This window comes from Panthera tigris, chromosome B1 (assembly GCF_018350195.1).
Source record: "Panthera tigris isolate Pti1 chromosome B1, P.tigris_Pti1_mat1.1, whole genome shotgun sequence".
NCBI classification, from domain to species: Eukaryota; Metazoa; Chordata; class Mammalia; order Carnivora; family Felidae; genus Panthera; species Panthera tigris.
Genome location: NC_056663.1, coordinates 119,520,734 through 119,539,073, shown reverse-complemented (window position 1 = coordinate 119,539,073; position 18,340 = coordinate 119,520,734). Strand labels below are relative to the sequence as shown.

The 18,340-nt window shown below is 35.9% G+C and overlaps 1 protein-coding gene across 1 annotated transcript in view; it reads left to right on the top strand.

Moving 5' to 3' along the window:
* The window catches only part of BANK1 (B cell scaffold protein with ankyrin repeats 1), a 310,669-nt gene that overhangs the window by 115,179 nt on the left and 177,150 nt on the right, over positions 1-18,340 (top strand). Inside the window, exon 6 of the mRNA XM_042984124.1 lies at positions 5,475-5,580. Within this exon, the coding sequence (XP_042840058.1) occupies positions 5,475-5,580 (106 nt within the window). The remainder of the gene's footprint in view (positions 1-5,474; positions 5,581-18,340) is intronic.

Sequence of the window (18,340 nt, the reverse complement as noted above, 5' to 3'; positions counted from 1 at the left end):
TCGAGCCCCGTGTCAGGCTCTGGGCTGATGGCTCGGAGCCTGGAGCCTGTTTCAGATTCTGTGTCTCCCTCTCTCTCTGACCCTTCCCCGTTCATGCTCTGTCTCTCTCTGTCCCAAAAATAAATAAAAAACGTTGAAAAAAATAAAAAAAGAAAAAAAAAAAGAAAATATAGATTCATAGGTATTTGTAAGAAATAATAGAGATTATGTGTTTGGTTTGTGTTTTTCAGGGACTTGGTCCATTTCATCTAACTTGTCAAATTTATTTGTGTAAAATTATTCACAGTACTTCCTTATTATCCTTTTTCATGTCTGCAAGGTCTATAGTGATAGTTCATGTTTCATTCATGACATTTGTCATTCGTATCTCTTTTTTCTTCAGTCTTGCTAGAGGCTTGTCAATTTTACTGATTTTTTAAAAGAATCATCTCTTTGCTACATTGACTTTTTTCTATTTTTATGTTTTCAATTTCATTGATTTCTGTATTGTATTTATGCCTTTCTTCTTTCTGTTTGCTTTGAGTTTGTTCTAATCTTTTTTTTAGGAGTGGAAGCCTATTTTCTTTACTTATATTTTTTACTTACTATGTTCTTTCTCCCTTCTTCATGTTCCAAGATTCTTTCTTTTATCATATTCTTACTTTTAGAGAGCTTCCTCTCTCCATTATTGTAGGGTGCATCTGCTGACAATAAATTTCCTCTTTTCCTTCATCTGAGAATGTCATGGTTTTCACCTCATTCCTAAAGGATGCTTTTGCTGGGCATAAGATTCTTTGTTAATAGTTCTTTTCTTTTAACTTCTGACAAAAATTGTGCCACTTCTTTTAGACTACTACTACTACCGTGTTTCTAATTGTTTTTACCCTATAGGGTAAGGCTTTGTTTCTCTTTAGCTTCTTCCAAAAATTTTTCTTTCTTTGTCTTTAATTTTCAGAAATATAATTATGATGTTTCTTGGCATGGAATTCTTTGGCTTTAACCTGTTTGTGGTTTGCTCAGTTTCTTCAGTCTGTAGTGTTTGTCTCTTGCTAAATCCAGGAAGTTATCAGCCATTATTTCTTTGTGTACTTTTTCATCCGCATCCTCTCTCTCCTCTCCTCCTGGGATTCTGATCACAGCAATGTTAAACCTTTTGTTATAATCTCACAGGTCCCTGACCTTTTGTTTGTTTGTTTGTTTTCACTCTATTTTGTCTCTGTTGTTCAGATTGAGTATTTTTCATTGTCCTATTTCCAAGTTTCTTTCCTTTGCCCTTTTCAGTCTGCTGCTGAGCCCATTCACTGAGCTTTTTGGATTGTTGTATTTCTCAGTTCTAAAAATTCCAATTGATCTTTGTTTATACCTTCTATTTCTTTACTGAAACTTTGTATTTTCTTGCTGAGGCTTTCTTCTCCTTCTCCTTCTCCTTCTCCTCCTTCTCCTTCTCCTTCATCTTTTTCTTCTTCTCCTTCTCCTTTTTCTTCTTCTTCTTCTGAGAGAGAGAGAGAGAGAGAGAGAGAGAGAGAGAGAGAGAAAGTGTGCACATGAGGAAGGGCAGAGGGAGAGGGAGAATTTAAAGCCTAGAGAGGATCTCTGCACTCATCGCAGAGCCCAATGCTGGGCTTGATTTCAGGACCATGAGATCAAGACCTGAGCCAAAATCAAGAGTTGGACACCTAACTGACTGAACCACCTACACATCCCAACTGAGGCTTTCTTTTTCTTTTAATTTATTTCAAGAATTACCATAATTGCTTGTTGAAACATTTTTATCATGGCTGTTTTAAACTCTTTTTAAGATAATTCTAAAATCTTTGTCCTCTTGGTATTGGCATTTATTGATTGTCTCTTTTTATTCACTTAGAGATCTTCCTGGTTCTTTGATGTTTTATTTTATTTTTTGAGAGACAGAGTTCAAGCAGGGGAGGTACAGAAAGAGAGGGAGACACAGAATCCAAAGCAGGCTCCAGGCTCTGAGCTGTCAGCACAGAACCCAATGTGGGGCCTAAACCCATGAACATGAGACCATGACCTGAGCCAAAGTCAGAGACTCAACCGACTGAGCCACCCAGGCACTCCTTTCTGGTTCTTTGTATAACAACTGATTTTCTATTGAAATGTGGACATTTTAGTTGTATTTAAGGAGAAGAAAAGGAGAAAATACAACTACTTCATCTTCTCAGATGTGGATTTCTGTAATTCTAAATATCTTTTAAAACAGATGTTTTATATATTTTTCTCTTTTAGGAAGGAATACTTATAAGAAAGTTGTTTATTAGAGATAACTTTATATATGTATATGTATGCATATTATACATATGCATATATGTATAATATGCGCACACATATATGCATATATATAAAATATTGAGTGATTCAGATTCAGATATATGCAGATATATATAATATTGAGTGATTCAGATTCAGATAGAGTTGTGATTTATAAATATGTATGTTAATAATTTTTTTAAAAGTACATTAATCAATCCTGTATTTCATCACAGGACACTGAAAGAATTCTGGAAAAAGTCATGTATTAATTTCATATGTACAAAGTTTTTATTATTTTGTAATATCTTTCTATTTCATATCTTAGTTTTTTCTGATTTCTTTTTCTAATATTCTTGATAGGTATAGATCTACGCAAAAATGCATATGTATATATATTACTTATATATGTAATTTTTCCTATTACCAAATACTAGCATCAACATGATTTTATCATTTTATTCTACTCTTATTTTCACATAAGATTACTCATTAATAACTAAAATTTTATGATGTTGTGAATATTGCTGAATAAATATTAAGCTACTCTATTTTAATCTCTATTTGAACAATTGCATCAATTTCATTAAGTATGTTTTGTGTTGCACAATTTATTTTAAGGAGAGGAAAATCTATGGCATTTTCAAATTTCAATGCCACTGTTTATTAGAAAGGATGACTATTTGTGTCCTTAACATTTAAAAATAAGCATAACTATTTGTATCAGATTTTTCTAGTTAGAATACCATCCAAGGAGAAATCCTTTTGGAATTATTTTTAATAGCCATTTCTGTGATTTTCACATGTTTCTCTTATGTCCTATACCATTTAGTGTGGGGGGGCATAATACTAGTAATATAATTATGAATTTGAAAATAGAAGTGATTCAACGATTTATGGTAAGCTGGAATGTGAAAGGTGTCTATAGTCTCTCCTAGTTAAATACATGTCTACATGGTGAGGGTTTTTTTCTTCTTCTGATTTTAAAAACACTGCTACTTCATTTTTTTTAAATTCAGTGGCGTAAGCTGTAGCCTTTTTCACATTAAAGTGTCACAGTGCCTCAGGGGAAGAAATGGTACTTCTCAGATTCCTACTGGGAACGCCTGCTCTTTTGAATTCTCATCTGTGTCTCACAATCTCAGAGCTGGAAGGAATCTCAGAGGTTATCGTATGCCTAACTTATAAATGAGTATAGTAACTCAATGACACGCCAATCTTTCCATATTAAATCTTGTATACTTTAGGGAAGAAATAGTAAGTTTATCTCCTCCTACAGAAGTATCACTGACTAGATCATAGCCTGTGGAGAATCCGTGGCCAATGACACAATTTTTGAAGAAAATTTACAAACTGATTTTATGGTTTTAATATTTTCATAATCCCTTTCATCAGTTCCTAAGGCTAAGACATGTTCTTTTTGAGCTTTAATATAAAGAAAGTAAATTTATTGCCAGTAATGTTTTGCCCCACCACTTGTATCAAAGGCTTCCTGAAAAGGCTGAGTAATTACTAATATAAAATTGTCACATTGATATTTATAGGATAGGTTCCATTCAATATCAGTATCCAGCCACATAAGCATTCATAGTCATCCTTAAACTTAAATAAGCTTAATTTTATACACATAATAAACATTTCCATGTTAAGTATTATAGGCCTTAAATAACTCCTTCTTGCTTACAGGATTAATTACAAACTTTTTATTACATATAAAAATGTCCACTTTTTTTGAAATGTCCACTTCCTTCTCTCTCCTTCTGCAAACTCCTAAAATCATGAACCAGATCATGCTTTATGATACCTCCATGACTATATGCAATTTGTTGCTTTAGTCCAGAATGCTCTTTATATGCATGGCAATCTCAATGTAGCTCATCTCCTCTATAAAGCCTTTTCTGACCCTTTCATCCTGTGTGGGATTGAGCCGCCTCCCTTTTGCCTGCACTGTACTTGACCCAGAAAGACTTTCTATCATAGTACCTAGAATTCAGTTCACTGCCCATGTGTAATTGGATGACTATGACTTTCTTGAAAGCAAAGCTTGTTGTCAAATCTCCCCTTCTTTTACAAAAAAAAAAAAAAAAAAAAAATGGCCCACAGCTAATGGTTTCACATAGTCCATAGCATTAAGTATATTCATACTGGTTTTACCTAACATTCTATAGCTGTAAGTTGAGAAGACCTCACCCTTTCTCCCCACTTCTAAGGAGGACTTTTAAAAAATCCAGAGAAGGCTGAAACACTTTATTATTTAAGGCACCTAGATTTATTGAAAAATAAAGATATAGAGTAATAAAAATGTCTTTTTTTCTCAATCTAGTCATTTAATTTCTGTGACTATGTATTGGAAATAAGTCTAATTTTATTTGAAGTCATATCAAAAGTATGAACGTTTGGGGCGCCTGGGTGGCTCAGTCGGTTGAGCGTCCGACTTCGGCTCAGGTCATGATCTCACGGTCTGTGAGTTCGAGCCCCACATCGGGCTCTGTGCTGACAGCTCAGAGCCTGGAGCCTGTTTCAGATTCTGTGTCTCCCTCTCTCTGACCCTCCCCTGTTCATGCTCTGTCTCTCTCTGTCTCAAAAATAAATAAACATTAAAAAAAAAAAAAGTATGAACGTTTGTTTTACAATCCTCTCTCCGCTCCATGGCCTTGTTGATTGGTACATGTCTTCAGATACAGTTACCTATGTCTCACATCCACTTGGTCCCAACTGTAGCTTCACAAAACACAGTTTCAGGAGAAAGGTGGCCTCTGTAATAGGTTTGTCATCAGTAGTAGGATTCTACACAGCTCATCCCCAAATGCTCAGTTTGGGGAAGTAGAATATCTGACCTTTAAGTTGAAGAACGAGACTCATCATTTTATTATTTCATTTGTTAAAATGTAACATGTATTTTAACAGAAGTTTATTTTTTAAACAAAGCTCAGTGTTGCCATTGACCTGCAATAGTACTTTTTTTTAAATTAGTAACTATTTAAGTAAAGATATTCATGCAGACACAAAGGTTTTTATTTATTGCATTTATTTTCCTACTATTTTAATAACTGACTTTTAGGCAAACCTCTAATGTTTTGTATTATTCTTTCAAAAGAGGTTATCAGTATTATTAGAAAGATTAACCAGTATTTACTCTAGCTAATAATTTTTATTATGTTGCACTAAGATGAGTTTGTGTGTAAATAATTTAACTAAGAAAAACTCTCCTTTTCATTTGAAAACAGAAAGACATTGACGAACTTGATGATATTCTCACATCCATATTCAAGCATGAAATACCATATTATGAATTTCAATCGTTCCAACCTAACATCAACCCTCAAAAAGAATGTGAGTATTTTCCAACTTCATCAATTATTTACTCTGTGCAACTATTTAAATATTATCTCTAAGAATATAGGTAGCTGCATTGTTGACTTTAGCCAATTCCTATCCCCTGGCGAGAGAGCACATTTATAACAAACTTCTAAGGGTCCATTTGGTAAATTTTTACCTTTTTTTATCTCAAGCCCTAAAAATGTGCATAATTTTTAAAATCAGCGAACCTACTTCCTGATTTTTATTCTAAGGAAATGTTTAGATAATTGGTAATGGAGATTATTCATCATAGCATTATTTATAATTACCAAAGGTAAAAATAACTTAACCTTCCAAACATTGGTAATTGATTAAATCAATTTTGGCACATCCATTAATGCAACCATCATAAACAACTTTTATTGTGAATTGATTTGCTGGCTGGAATGAATAAAAGCAGGGTACATAGCAGTAGATAGAGTATGATTTGCTGCTTAAAATAGTACATATGTTTGGGGCACCTGGGTGGCTAAGTAGGTTAAGCATTGGCTCAGGTCATGATCTCAGGGTTGGTTGGTTCAAGCCCATGTCGGGCTCTGTGCTGACAGCTCAGAGCCTGGAGCCTACTTCAGATTCTGTGTCCCCTCTCTCTCTGCCTCTCCCCTGCTCGCACTTGCCTCTCTCTCAAAAATAAATAAACATTAAAAAATAATTTAAAACAGTAGTATGTATGTTTATATGTGTATATTATATGTATATGGAGAGAGAGAGAGAGAGAGAGAGAGAGAGAGAGAGAGAGAGATGGTCTGGACAGACAGGCACCTGTTAACAATAGTTATGTTTAGTTGTGCAATTTCAGGTAGTACATCTTTTTTTTTTTTCATTTTACTTTCTTTATCTGTGTTTCCTACAATGACTGTATTATTTGTGTCATAAGAAGAGATATACATATACATATTGAGAAAAGTATATAAAGGAGCTACTATGAGAAAAATCATACTTCTACATTTTATCATGAACTCAGCAGTATATTTTCAAAATTGCCTGCTCCTACATAGTTTGTTGACATGCTGTTTATAATTCGCTTATATGCCCAGTAGGTGCCAAACACTCTGATAGGAATGTAATGATGCATAAGACAGGCATGGAGCTAAAGAATATGAGAGGTTTAGTGCAGGTATACTGTAGGACTATTTAGCAGAGGCTTTTTCTGTACTTTCTGTGCTGTTTGAGGCAATTTTTTCATCAGGCTGGCAAGCCTCAGGGAAGCAGGAAGAAAAGAATAGAAGTCTTAAGGCACAGCCAGTTGTGTTTTACCTCCATGTGCAAGAACCTGTAAGATGTTTACATTATGAGTTTGCATTATGCGGAAGGGGTAATAATGCACTAGTTTTGAATAAGTAATCTTGTGAGAGTGGTGAAAACTTACTTTAATATTTCCACATACATTTGAACAATATATAACTCACAAAGGTTAGACCTGAAGTTAGGTTAGAAAAGAAACATAACATGATTTCTCACTTAAGACGCTCATCATTTAATTGGGAAAACGAGAGAATTTGTAAGTCATAATAGAAACAATGTACTAAACTCTATGGAATTGATTACATCAACAATAGAATTTTAGAGAAAAGCTGTATTATTTTTCAAGACGTGCTTCATAAAGGAGGTAGGATTTTACATGGGTCTTGAATGATGTGTTCCAATGAGGAAAGAGAAAGGGAACAGAAAAATTCTAGGCTTAAGAAAGTGCATGGAAAGGTATGAGGATGGGATTATGACACAGTTTTAACAAGTTCCTTCAGCGTTGTATTTCTTTAGGTTTGTGGAATAAGAATTGTGAGATTGGAGAGGATGGTATAGTCCTTCACTTTTATGGGTTAAGAATTCTAGTTAAGTTTAAAACTGCCTCTCAATATCTAGCTTAGGTTATACAATGTGAATTTTAGAGTTAGAAAGGATGGAAGAGTTCTCATCCCTTATTTTCATAGAAAAAGAATTCTTGATGGGTTAAATCAGAGTTCCTGGTAATGTGGAAGAAGTCCAGCTTCTGTTTTTCTGATAAACTTCCAGGTAAAGCAGATGCTGTTGCTGCTAGACCTTTCACAGAGTGTTAAGGGTTTAGAGCAGTGGTTCTTGAACTTGGTGCGTATTATAATTAGCTGAGGAGCTTTTAGAACCTTTGATGCCTAAACCATACCTCCCCATTAGTGAAAAATCTGGGATGGGATCTTTGGCGTAAAGAAAATATTACTCTCTCTTTACAGAGGTTGGAAAGTTAGTAGCATGTAAAAGTTTTAAACCATTATTAAAATTTAATGATGAACCTGTATTTGAAAAATATTTTTATAGAACAATTGCATTTTTGAAAAGAAGCTACAAGGGGAAAGTTCAATATAATCTAGGTGATTCGTTCAGATCCCTCATTACTGAGTATTGCTAGATGATAGATGCTATTAAACCTATAATGGAAGCAAAAAACCTTAATAACATCAAGCTTTCATTCCTAGTAGGAGTACAGAATAACAAAATGCAAATCACAGAACAAAAATATGCAAAATGGACATGAATATGACTAAACTCATGTATTTCTTGCCTCCTTGGCCTCATAATCTTGCATTAGTGTCAGCTTCAAAATATTTGGAGTTTAAGGGGCACCTGGGTGGCTCAGTCAGTTAACTGTCTGACCCTTGATTTTAGCTCAGGTCATGATCTCATGGTTGGTGAGTTCAAGACGTGTTAGGCTCTGCACAGACAGATTCTCTCTCTCTCTCTCTCTCTCTCTCTCTCTCTCCCTCTCCCCCTCTCTCTCTGCTCCTCCCCTGCTCGTGCTCTCTCACTCTCTCACTCTCAAAATAGATAAATAAACTTAAAAATATATATTTCTGGTCCTTAAGACCTTGCACCATATTTTTATTGATTTATTTTTATTTTTTTATATAATTTCTCATCAAGTTAGCTAATGTACAGTGTATACAGTGTGCTCTTGGTTCTGGGGGTAGATTCCCATGATTCATCACTTGTATACAAACCCAGTGCTCATCCCAACAAGTGCCCTTCTCAGTGGCCATCACCCATTTTCCCCTCTCCCCCGCCTCCCCCATGACTCTCTCGGTTTGTTCTCTGTATTTATGAATCTCTTATGGTTTGCCTCCCTCTCTGTTTGAAACTATTTTTTCCCCTTCCCTTCCTCCATGGTCTTCTTTTAAGTTTCTCAAGTTCTACATATAAGTGAAAACATGATATTTGTCTTTCGCTGACTGACTGATTTCACTTACCATAACACCCTCCAGTTCCATCCACATTGTTGCAAATGGCTGGATTTTTCTTTCTTATTGCCAAGTAGTATTCCATTGTATATAAACCACATCTTCTTTATCCATTCATCAGTTGATGAACACTTTGGCTCTTTCCATAATTTGGCTATTGTTGAAAGCACTGCTATAAACATTGGGGTACATGTGCCCCTATGAATCAACACTCCTGTATGCTTTGGATAAATTCCTAGTAGTGCTATTATTGCTCAGTCATAGGGTAGTTCTATTTCTAATTTTTTGAGGAAACTCCACACTGTTTTCCAGAGCGGCTGCACCAGTTTGCATTCCCACCAGCAGTGCAAAAGGGTTCCCATTTGTCCATATCCTCACCAACATCTGTTGTTTCCAGAGTTGTTAATTTTAGCCACTCTGACTGGTGTGAGGTAGTATCTCAGTGTGGCTTTGATTTGTGTTTCCCTGATGACGAGTGATGTTGAGCATCTTTTCATATGTCTGCTGGCCACCTAGATGTCTTCTTTGGAAAAGTGTCTATTCATGTCTTCTGCCCATTTCTTCACTGGATTATTTGCTTTTCAGAGATTGAGTTTGTTAAGTTCTTTATAGATTTTGGATATTAACTTTTTATCTGATATGTCATTTGCAAATATCTTCTCCCATTCTGTCAGTTGCCTTTTAATTTTGTTGATTGTTTTCTTTGCAGTGTAGAAGATTTTTATCTTGATGAGGTCCCAATAGTTCATTTTTGTTTTTAATTCCCTTGCCTTTGGAGATGTGTTAGGTAAGAAACTTCTGTGGCTGAGATTAGAGAGGTTTTTTTCCTGCTTTCTCCTCTAGGGGTTTGATGGTTTCCTGTCTCACATTCAGGTCCCTCATCCATTTTGAGTTTGTTTTTGTGAATGGTGTAAGGAAGTAGTCTAGTTTCATTCTTCTGCATGTTGCTGTCCAGTTCTCCCAGCATCATTTGCTAAAGAAACTGTCTATTTCCATGGGATACTCTTCCCTGCTTTGTCAAAGATTAGTTGGCCATGCATTTGTAGGTCTAGTTCTGGGTCCTCTATTCTGTTCCAGTGTTTTGTGTGTCTGTTTTTGTGCCAATACCATACTGTCTCAAAGATTAGAGGTTTGTAGTAGAAGCTAAAGTCCAGGATTGTGATGCCTCCCTCTTTGGTTTTCTTTTTCAACATTACTTTGGCTACTCAGGGTCTTGTGTGGTTCCATACAAATTTTAGGATTGTTTGTTCTAGCTTTGAGATGAATGCCAGTGCAATTTCAATTGGGATTGCATTGAATGTATAGATTGCTTTGGGTAATATTGATATTTTAACAATATTTGTTCTTCCAGTCCATGAGCAGGGAATGTTTTTCCGTTTCTTTGTGTCTTCTTCAATTTCCTTCATAAGTTTTCTAGTTTTCAGCATAATATCTTTCATATCTTTGGTTAGGTTTATTCCTAGGTATTTTATGGTTCTCAGTGCAATTGTAAATTGGATTGATTTCTTGATTTCTCTTCCTGTTGCTTCATTATAGATGTATAGAAATGCAAACAATTTCTATACATTGATTTTGTATCCTGTGACTTTGCTGAATTTGTCAGTTCTAGCAGCTTTTTGGAGGAGTCTTTTGGATTTTCCATGTAAAGTATCATGTCATCTGCAAAAAGTGAAAGTTTGACTTCTTCTTTGTCAATTTGAAAGCCTTTTATTTCATCTTGTTGTCTGATTGCTGAGGCTAAGACTTCCAACACTATGTTAAACAACAGTGGTGAGAGTGGACATCCTTATCATGTTCCTGATCTCAGGGGGAAAGCTCTCAGTTTGAGGATGATATTAGCTGCAGGCTTTTCATATATGGTGTTTATGATGTTAAGGTATGTTCCTTCTGTCTAGATTTTCTTGAGGGTTCTTATTAAGAAAGGATGCTGTATTTTGTCAAATGCCTTTTCTGCATCTATTGACAGGATCATGCGGTTCTTGTCCTTCCTTTTATTGATGTGATGTATCACATCGATTGATTTGCAAATATTGAACCAGCCCTGCAGCCCAGGAATGAATCCCATTTGATCATGGTGAATAATTCTTTTAATACACTGTTGAACTCAATTTGCTATTATCTTGTTGAGAATTTTTACATCAATGTTCATCCGGGATACAGGCCTGTAATTCTCCTTTTTAGTGGGGTTTCTATCTGGTTTGGGAATCAAGGTAATGCTGGCTTCACAGAATGAGTCCAGAAGTTTTCCTTCCATTTCTATTTTTCAGAACAGCTTGAGAAGGATAGGTATTAACTCTGTTTTAGATGTCTGGTTGAATTCCCCTGGGGAGCCATCTGGCCCAGGACTCTTATTTGTTGGGAGATTTTTGATAACTGATTCAATTTCTTCACTGGTTATGGGTCTGTTCAAATTTTCTATTTCTTCCTGTTTGAGTTTTGGTAGTGTGTGGGTGTCTTGGAATTTGTCCATTTCTTCCAGGTTGTCTAGTTGGTTGGCATATAATTTTTCATTGTATTCTCTAATAATTGTTTGTATTTCTGTGATGTTCATTGTGATCTGTTCCTTTCAGTTGTGATTTTATCCATTTGGGTCCTCTCCCTTTTCTTTTTGAGAAGTCTAGCTAGGGGTTTATCAATTTTGATTATCTTTTCAAAACACCAGGTCTTAGATTTATTGATCTGTTCTACTGTTTTTATTTTTGTTGTTGTTGTTGTTTTTGGATTCTATACTGTTTATTTCTGCTCTAATCTTTATTATTCTCTTCTTCTGCTGGCTTTGGGGTTTTTTTGCTGTTCTGCTGCTAGTTCCTTTAGGCGTGCTATTAGGTTTTGTATTTGGGATTTTTCTTGTCTGTTGAGATAGGCATGGATTGCAATGTATTTTCCTCTTAAGACTGCCTTTGCTGCATCCCAAAGATTTTGGACTGTCATGTGTTCATTTTCATTTGCTTTCATGTATTTTTAAATTTTGTCTTTAATTGCCTGGCTGACCCATTCATTCTTTAGTAGGATGTTCTTTAACATCCATGCATTTGGAGGCTTTCCTAATTTTTTCTTGTGGCTGATTTTAAGTTTCATAACATTGTGTTCTGAAAATATGCATGGTATGATCTCAATTCTTTTATATTTATTGAGGGCTGTTTTGTGACCCAGTATGTGATCTATCTTGAAGAATGTTCCATGTGCACTCAAGAATAATGTGTATTCCATTTCTTTTGGATGAAAAGTTCTAAATATATCTGTCAAGTCTATCTGGTCCAGTGTATCATTCAAGACCATTGTTTCTTGATTGATTTTCTGCTTAAATGATCTGTCCATTGTTGTATGTGGAGTATTAAAGTCCCCTTCAGTTACCATATTCTTATCAATAAGATTGCTTATGTTTGTGATTGATTTATATATTTGGGCACTCTCAAGTTGGGAGCATACACATTTACAACTGTTAACTCTTCTTGATGGATGGACCCTGTGATTATGATATAATGCCCTTCTTCATCTCTTGTTACAGCCTTTTGTTTAAAATCTAGTTTGTATGATATAAGTATGGCTACTCCACCTTTCTTTTGACTTCCAGTAGCATGATAGATGGTTCTTCATCCACTCACTTTCAATTTGAATGTGTCCTAAGGTCTAAAATGGGTCTCTTATAGACAGCATATAGATGGATCTTATTTTTTTTTATCCATTCTGATACCCTATGCGTTTTGATTGGAGCTTTTGGTCTGTTTACATTCAAACTTACTATCAGAAGATATGGATTTAGTGTCATTGTGTTATCTGTAGGTTTCATGCTTGTGGTGATGTCTCTGGTCCTTTGTAGTCTTTGCAGCATTCCACTCACAGAGTCCCCCTTAGGATCTCTTGCAGGGCTGGTTTAGTGGTCATGAACTCCATCAGTTCTTGTTTGTCTGGAAAAGCCTATATTTCTCCTTCTATTCTGAATGACATCATTGTTGAATAAAAGATCCTTGGCTGCATATTTTTCCTGTTCAGCACATTAAATATTCCCTGCCACTCCCTTCAGGCCTGCCGAGTTTCAGTGGATAGGTCTGCTACCCTTACGTGTCCACCTTTGTAGGTTAAGGCCATTTGTCCCTAGCTGCTTTCAGAATTCTCTCTTTATCTTTGTATTTTGCCAGTCTCACTATGATATGCAGTGGAGTTGACCTATTACTGTTAAATCTGAAGGGAGTTCTCTGTGCCTTCTGGAGTTGGATGTCTGCTTCCTTGCCCAGATTAGGGAAATTCTCAGCTATCATTTGTTCATGTAAACCTTCTGCCCCTTTCTCTCTCTTCTTCTTCTGGAACTCCTATGATATGGATGTTATTATGTTTCATTGAATCACTTAGTTCTCTAATTTTCCCCTCATGGTCTAGTATTTTCTTATACCCCTTTTTCTCAGCTTCATCATTTTCCATAATTTTATCTTCTATTTCACTACACTCTCCTCAGCCTCTTCCATCCTTGCTGTCACTGCATCTAGTTTGTTTTACATCTCTGTTTCAGCATTTCTTAATTTGTCATGACTATTTCTTAATTCCTTGTTCTCTGCAGCAGTAGATTCTCTGCTGTCTTCTATGCTTTTTTCAAGCCCAGCTATTAATCTTATACTATTATTCTAAATTCTTGCTCAGATATATCCTTTATATCTGCTTTGAGAAATTCTCTAGCTTTCATTTTTCCTGGAATTTCTTCTGAGGAGAATTCTTCCATTTTGTCATTTTGGCTAGTTTCCTGTCCCTTAGGTGTTTTAATAGCTTGCTATGTGTTCTGCATCTGTGAGCACTACTGTATTATGAAGGGGCCATATGCTGTCCAGGGCCTGGCCTTTCAGGAGGTATTTTTGGAGTGTGTTGCATGTTCTCTGTTGTTGTGACTCTGGTTGCTTTATCTTCCTACTGGTAATGGTGGTTTGTACCTTCCACCAGGTGTGCTTTGATTTGTTCTTTGAAGCAACCCTGGAAAAAATTTTAAAAAGGCTTCGGTGGTGGAAGAGACCTTATCCCATGCAAAGAGAGAAATGGCAGGGGTGGGGGAAAAGAAAAAAAAATTGACCAGGCAGAGAATCAGAGAAACTATACAGCTTAATCCAGAGAGAGAGAGAGAGAGAGGGGGGGGGGGGGAAATAAAGAAGAAGATATAGAAGAGGTATAAAAAGAATAGATTAAAAATCTCTGCTTAAACAAACCAACAAGCAAAACAACCAGACTAGAGAAGGGAAGAAATAAGAGGAAGAAAAAGAATTGGGGGGGGGCGGAATATATATATATATACATATATATATATATATATAGAGAGAGAGAGAGAGAGAGAGAGAGAGAGAGAGAGAGAGACACCAAGAATCAAATCAGAAAATGTACCACCACTGGACTGATATCTGATGGTGCCTTGGAACCAGTGGCTGCCGGAAGAGAGGCTGTCTGGTTCAGTCAGTTTCAATCTTGCTCTGTTAGATATGCAGTTACCAGGCACAGAGAGGCATAGTTTGGTGTAGAAAGGGCCTGCTGTCTGTTCCTTAAACCCCACCTTGTTGGTGATGGGGAGAAAAATGGTGACACCCCAGTCTCTCCTCCCCGGACGGGGTGTCCTGAACCACTCTGTTCAGGCCATTCTCACAGCACCACGCAGGTGTGAGCAGGCCGGTTTGTCCCACTCTAGTCTCCTGTGCCTCCTAAGTGCTTGGCTGGATTCAAACCCGGATGTGTAAAAGGATCCTGCTCTGCGTACCCCGATTCCGGGGAGTGCCACTCCACCCAGCTAACAATTGTGTCTGGCCGACAGGCGCCTGCAGGGTCTTTTGTCCTTGGAGCAGCTATTTGCCTTCTTCCCACAGCACTCAAGGGAGGGGATTGCTCTCTTTGACTGAGCCTCTGAGCTGGGTACCAAGCCGGGGCTGCCTCTCTTCCTCCCCAGGTGCACACACAGAGCTGCAGGCCCCAGATCAGAGAAAGCCCTGCAGTTAGAAATTGGTTCTTTCTCCGTTTTTCCATTCCCTGATCTGTGGTTTTTCTCTTGTCCAAATACAATCCTACACTTCCACATCCTCTCTTTCTCTTCCTTTTGTCCCCCCACAGAAGGGTATCCCTTCCCTCCATTCCTATGCTGCCTATTTTATCTCTCCCAGTTTTCAGTCATGCACCTATGACCCGCCAAGTGGCTCTGTGGGCCCCTGGAGATGTTTCTGCCACTCTGTAGCCTGGATTCCTGTAATTCCAAGTCTTCTGGCCTCAATACTGCTGGGTTTGAGGGACGAGGGAATTTCGAGTCCCCCTAGTTCTCCGCCATGTTGATTCCTGTGTCTCTTGCACCATATTTTTGTAGTGTTGATGTTAAATTCATGATAAGATTTTAGAGGCTTTTATATCTAATGTGGAATTAATTGAACAAGAGAGTTTGGGAAAGAAATGTTAGGTTGCTAAGAACTTCCATAGAAACACTTCTAGAGATGCACTGAGAGGTAAATTTAACAATCAATCAGGTATTATTCCAGGTGTCTGTCCCTGAGGACGATTCTATAATTACTTGCTGAAGTTTTTTTATTTATTCAAAATTTATTATTTATTACTCCATATTTTAGCTGAAAAAAATTGGAGGGTAGGACACAGTGGAGAAGATAGTCATAAGGAATTGATAGGGTACACTTGGTATTGATTTACCCTAATGGCGAGCCATGGAAATTACACACAGATATCTATGGTTCTTTGAAAGTATGGCCATAATGCTGTATTAATCAAAACTGTTATATTGTTGCACCATCCTCTTTTCTTTTCAAGTTGATTTTAGTAAATTCTGGGTTTAGTTCCCTGTCACTTCATTTATAATAAGTAAAATGCTATCTGTGCCATTATGCCTTGGTCATTTTCACTCCTGCCTGCCAGTCTGACAGGTGTGAAATGATATCTTTAATTAATATTGTTATTACTAATATAGCTGTGCATCTTTTATTCTATTTGAAGTTTTATTTTTCTCCAGTGAATTTCCATTTCATAGACTTCATGTATTTCTAATGACTGCTATCTTTTTCTTATTGAATTTGGGATTTCTTTTTTCGTTTTCAGTATGTATATGCTGGATACTAACTATTTGCCAGTTTTATACATTGCACGTATCTACTTAATTTGTTCCTTGTTTTTCAGTTTATATGGTATTTTATGTAAGCATATAATTAAATTCATTATAAAACTTGATATCTATTAGAGCTGATCTCCACCTCATTCTTAAAATTAACTTTGCTCTTCTTTTTCCTTTATTTATCCTTGATATTTAGGATCCACTGGTCAAATTCCATCAAAACCCCTAATAAAATTGAAGTAAAATTATATATTAATTTGATTAAAATTGCCACTTTTGTCATACTTAACTCTTTCTGACCATAAACATGATACTCTATTTATTTGGGTCTTTTTTATTATAGCTTTCAAAAAAATTGTATTTTTATAAATTCTTGAAAACTTTTATCAGATTTATTTCTGATTATTTTATGGTCTTGTTAACATCAAAAATACTACATTAAAATTATGATTTTTAATTATTTTTGACTGTTCCTTTCCTTGATACCTATGGTATTGAGCCATGTACCTTATAATGTATCTTATAATGTATAATGTGTTCTATATGGAAAAGGAGTTTTCACAATGAGGAATTACTGTTCTTACTCCCTGAAAAGAAAATTAGGAACAGATAGAATCAACATTAGGGATACTTTTACAAAAATAATTTTTAATTCACTGTCTTCCCAAAATATGAATTTTGCAAAACATGAAGCTGTATGGACCTTTCTAGTGTTCTTTTTAAAATTCTTTTGAGTATAGTTGACACACAATGTTGCATTAGTTTCAGGTGTACAACATAATGATGCAACAAGTTTCTACATTATGCTGTGCTTACCACAAGTGTAGGTACCCTCTGTCTGGATACATTGCTATTACAATATCATTGTCTATATTCCTTATGCTGTGCCTATTCATTCCATAACTGAAAGCTGGTATGTGTTTTCAGTTTAAGTCACTTAAGAAGAAAATCGGAAGCAATGAAATAAGCAATCTAAAAGGAAAATAAATGATCAAGATTATTCCTTATTCTGAGATAAGAAGTAATAGGTGGCAGAAAAAATATATAGTCACGTAAACTCACTTTAAATTAGTTACAAGCACATCACCGTTCAATAAATTCACTAAATTAGGGAAAAATTTACATATAACACACTATCAAAACTTGTAGTGATTGAGTAAATTGGAGATTTGGTATGTAAATTAACTGTAAAATTACAGATTTTCCCATTTCATTTTCTTGATAACTCAACCTACATGTATAGATTTTCATATCTCCTACTAAGGACATTTTGTAGCATACTCTCAAGTTAATTTCATGAACTAATGGTAAAGTTTGTATCAAGTAATAATAAATAAAACAACCACTTTGAATCCTTTAAAATGTTTTTAACTTGAATAACAAAAAAAAAGCTATTCTTTTAGTATTATACTACTGTTATTCACTTTTACAGTATTTTTTAAAAGATTCTATATTTCTCCAGATGTAAAGTTTGAACAGTTATGCTAATAAGCATCATAACTGTTATTGGAGGGTGTAAATTTTTTTTGGAAGGAAGGAAGGAAGGAAGGAAGGAAGGAAGGAAGGAAAAGAAAGAAGCAATGTAGGAAGGAAGGAAGCAAAAAAAAAATTAAGGTTGATACTAGGGCAAAATTTGGCCTTCCCTGCACTTGAATTATCCCCAGACAAGAAGCACCTCTGGCCTTGAGTCCATTGAGAGCATAGGTAAGAAAGAACAGTATGTCCTACAGAGTCAAAGAAACATCCCTGGCCTCAGGATGTATCCTAACACTATGAAGATAAGCAATGTGAGATCCTCAGTCCAGCAACCATTTATGAATGGTCAGCCCTTCACATTTCAACAACATTCATAATTCTTTCTCATTATGCGCATTACGATTACCATAACAACATATATTCTGTGATCATTGAGAAATCTGTGATTATAGATGAAAATGATGGGCTTGAGAATGCAATATTGTCTCCCAATCAAGAGAATTTGGATCTATAAAATTCTATGAAGCAATCTTATTAATTCATTCATATTACAAGTATAAACAAAGTACCAGACACTCTCCTAGGTACTCCTAGGTGGCCACTCTAGAAAAGCCTGTCTTCATGAAACTCTTAATGAGGGCAATAGAATAAGCAATTAAATCATCACAACAAAATAAAATATTGCTTCAAATAGTAATATTGGTTATGAGAAAAATAAAGTGAGATGGTAGAGAGATGAGAGGTGATGAGATGCCGTGCAAAGATTATAATATGGTTTAGTATCATCTAATTTACATGTTAAAAAATAGTATTTTGCAGGGCACCCTGGTGGCTCAGTCGGTTAAGCATCCACCTTTGGCTCAGATCATCACCTCACGGTTCACGAGGTTGAGCCCCATGTCAGGCTTTGTACTGACAGCTCAGAGCCTGGAGCTTGCTTCAGATTCTGTGTTTTCCTCTCTCTCTACCCCTCCCC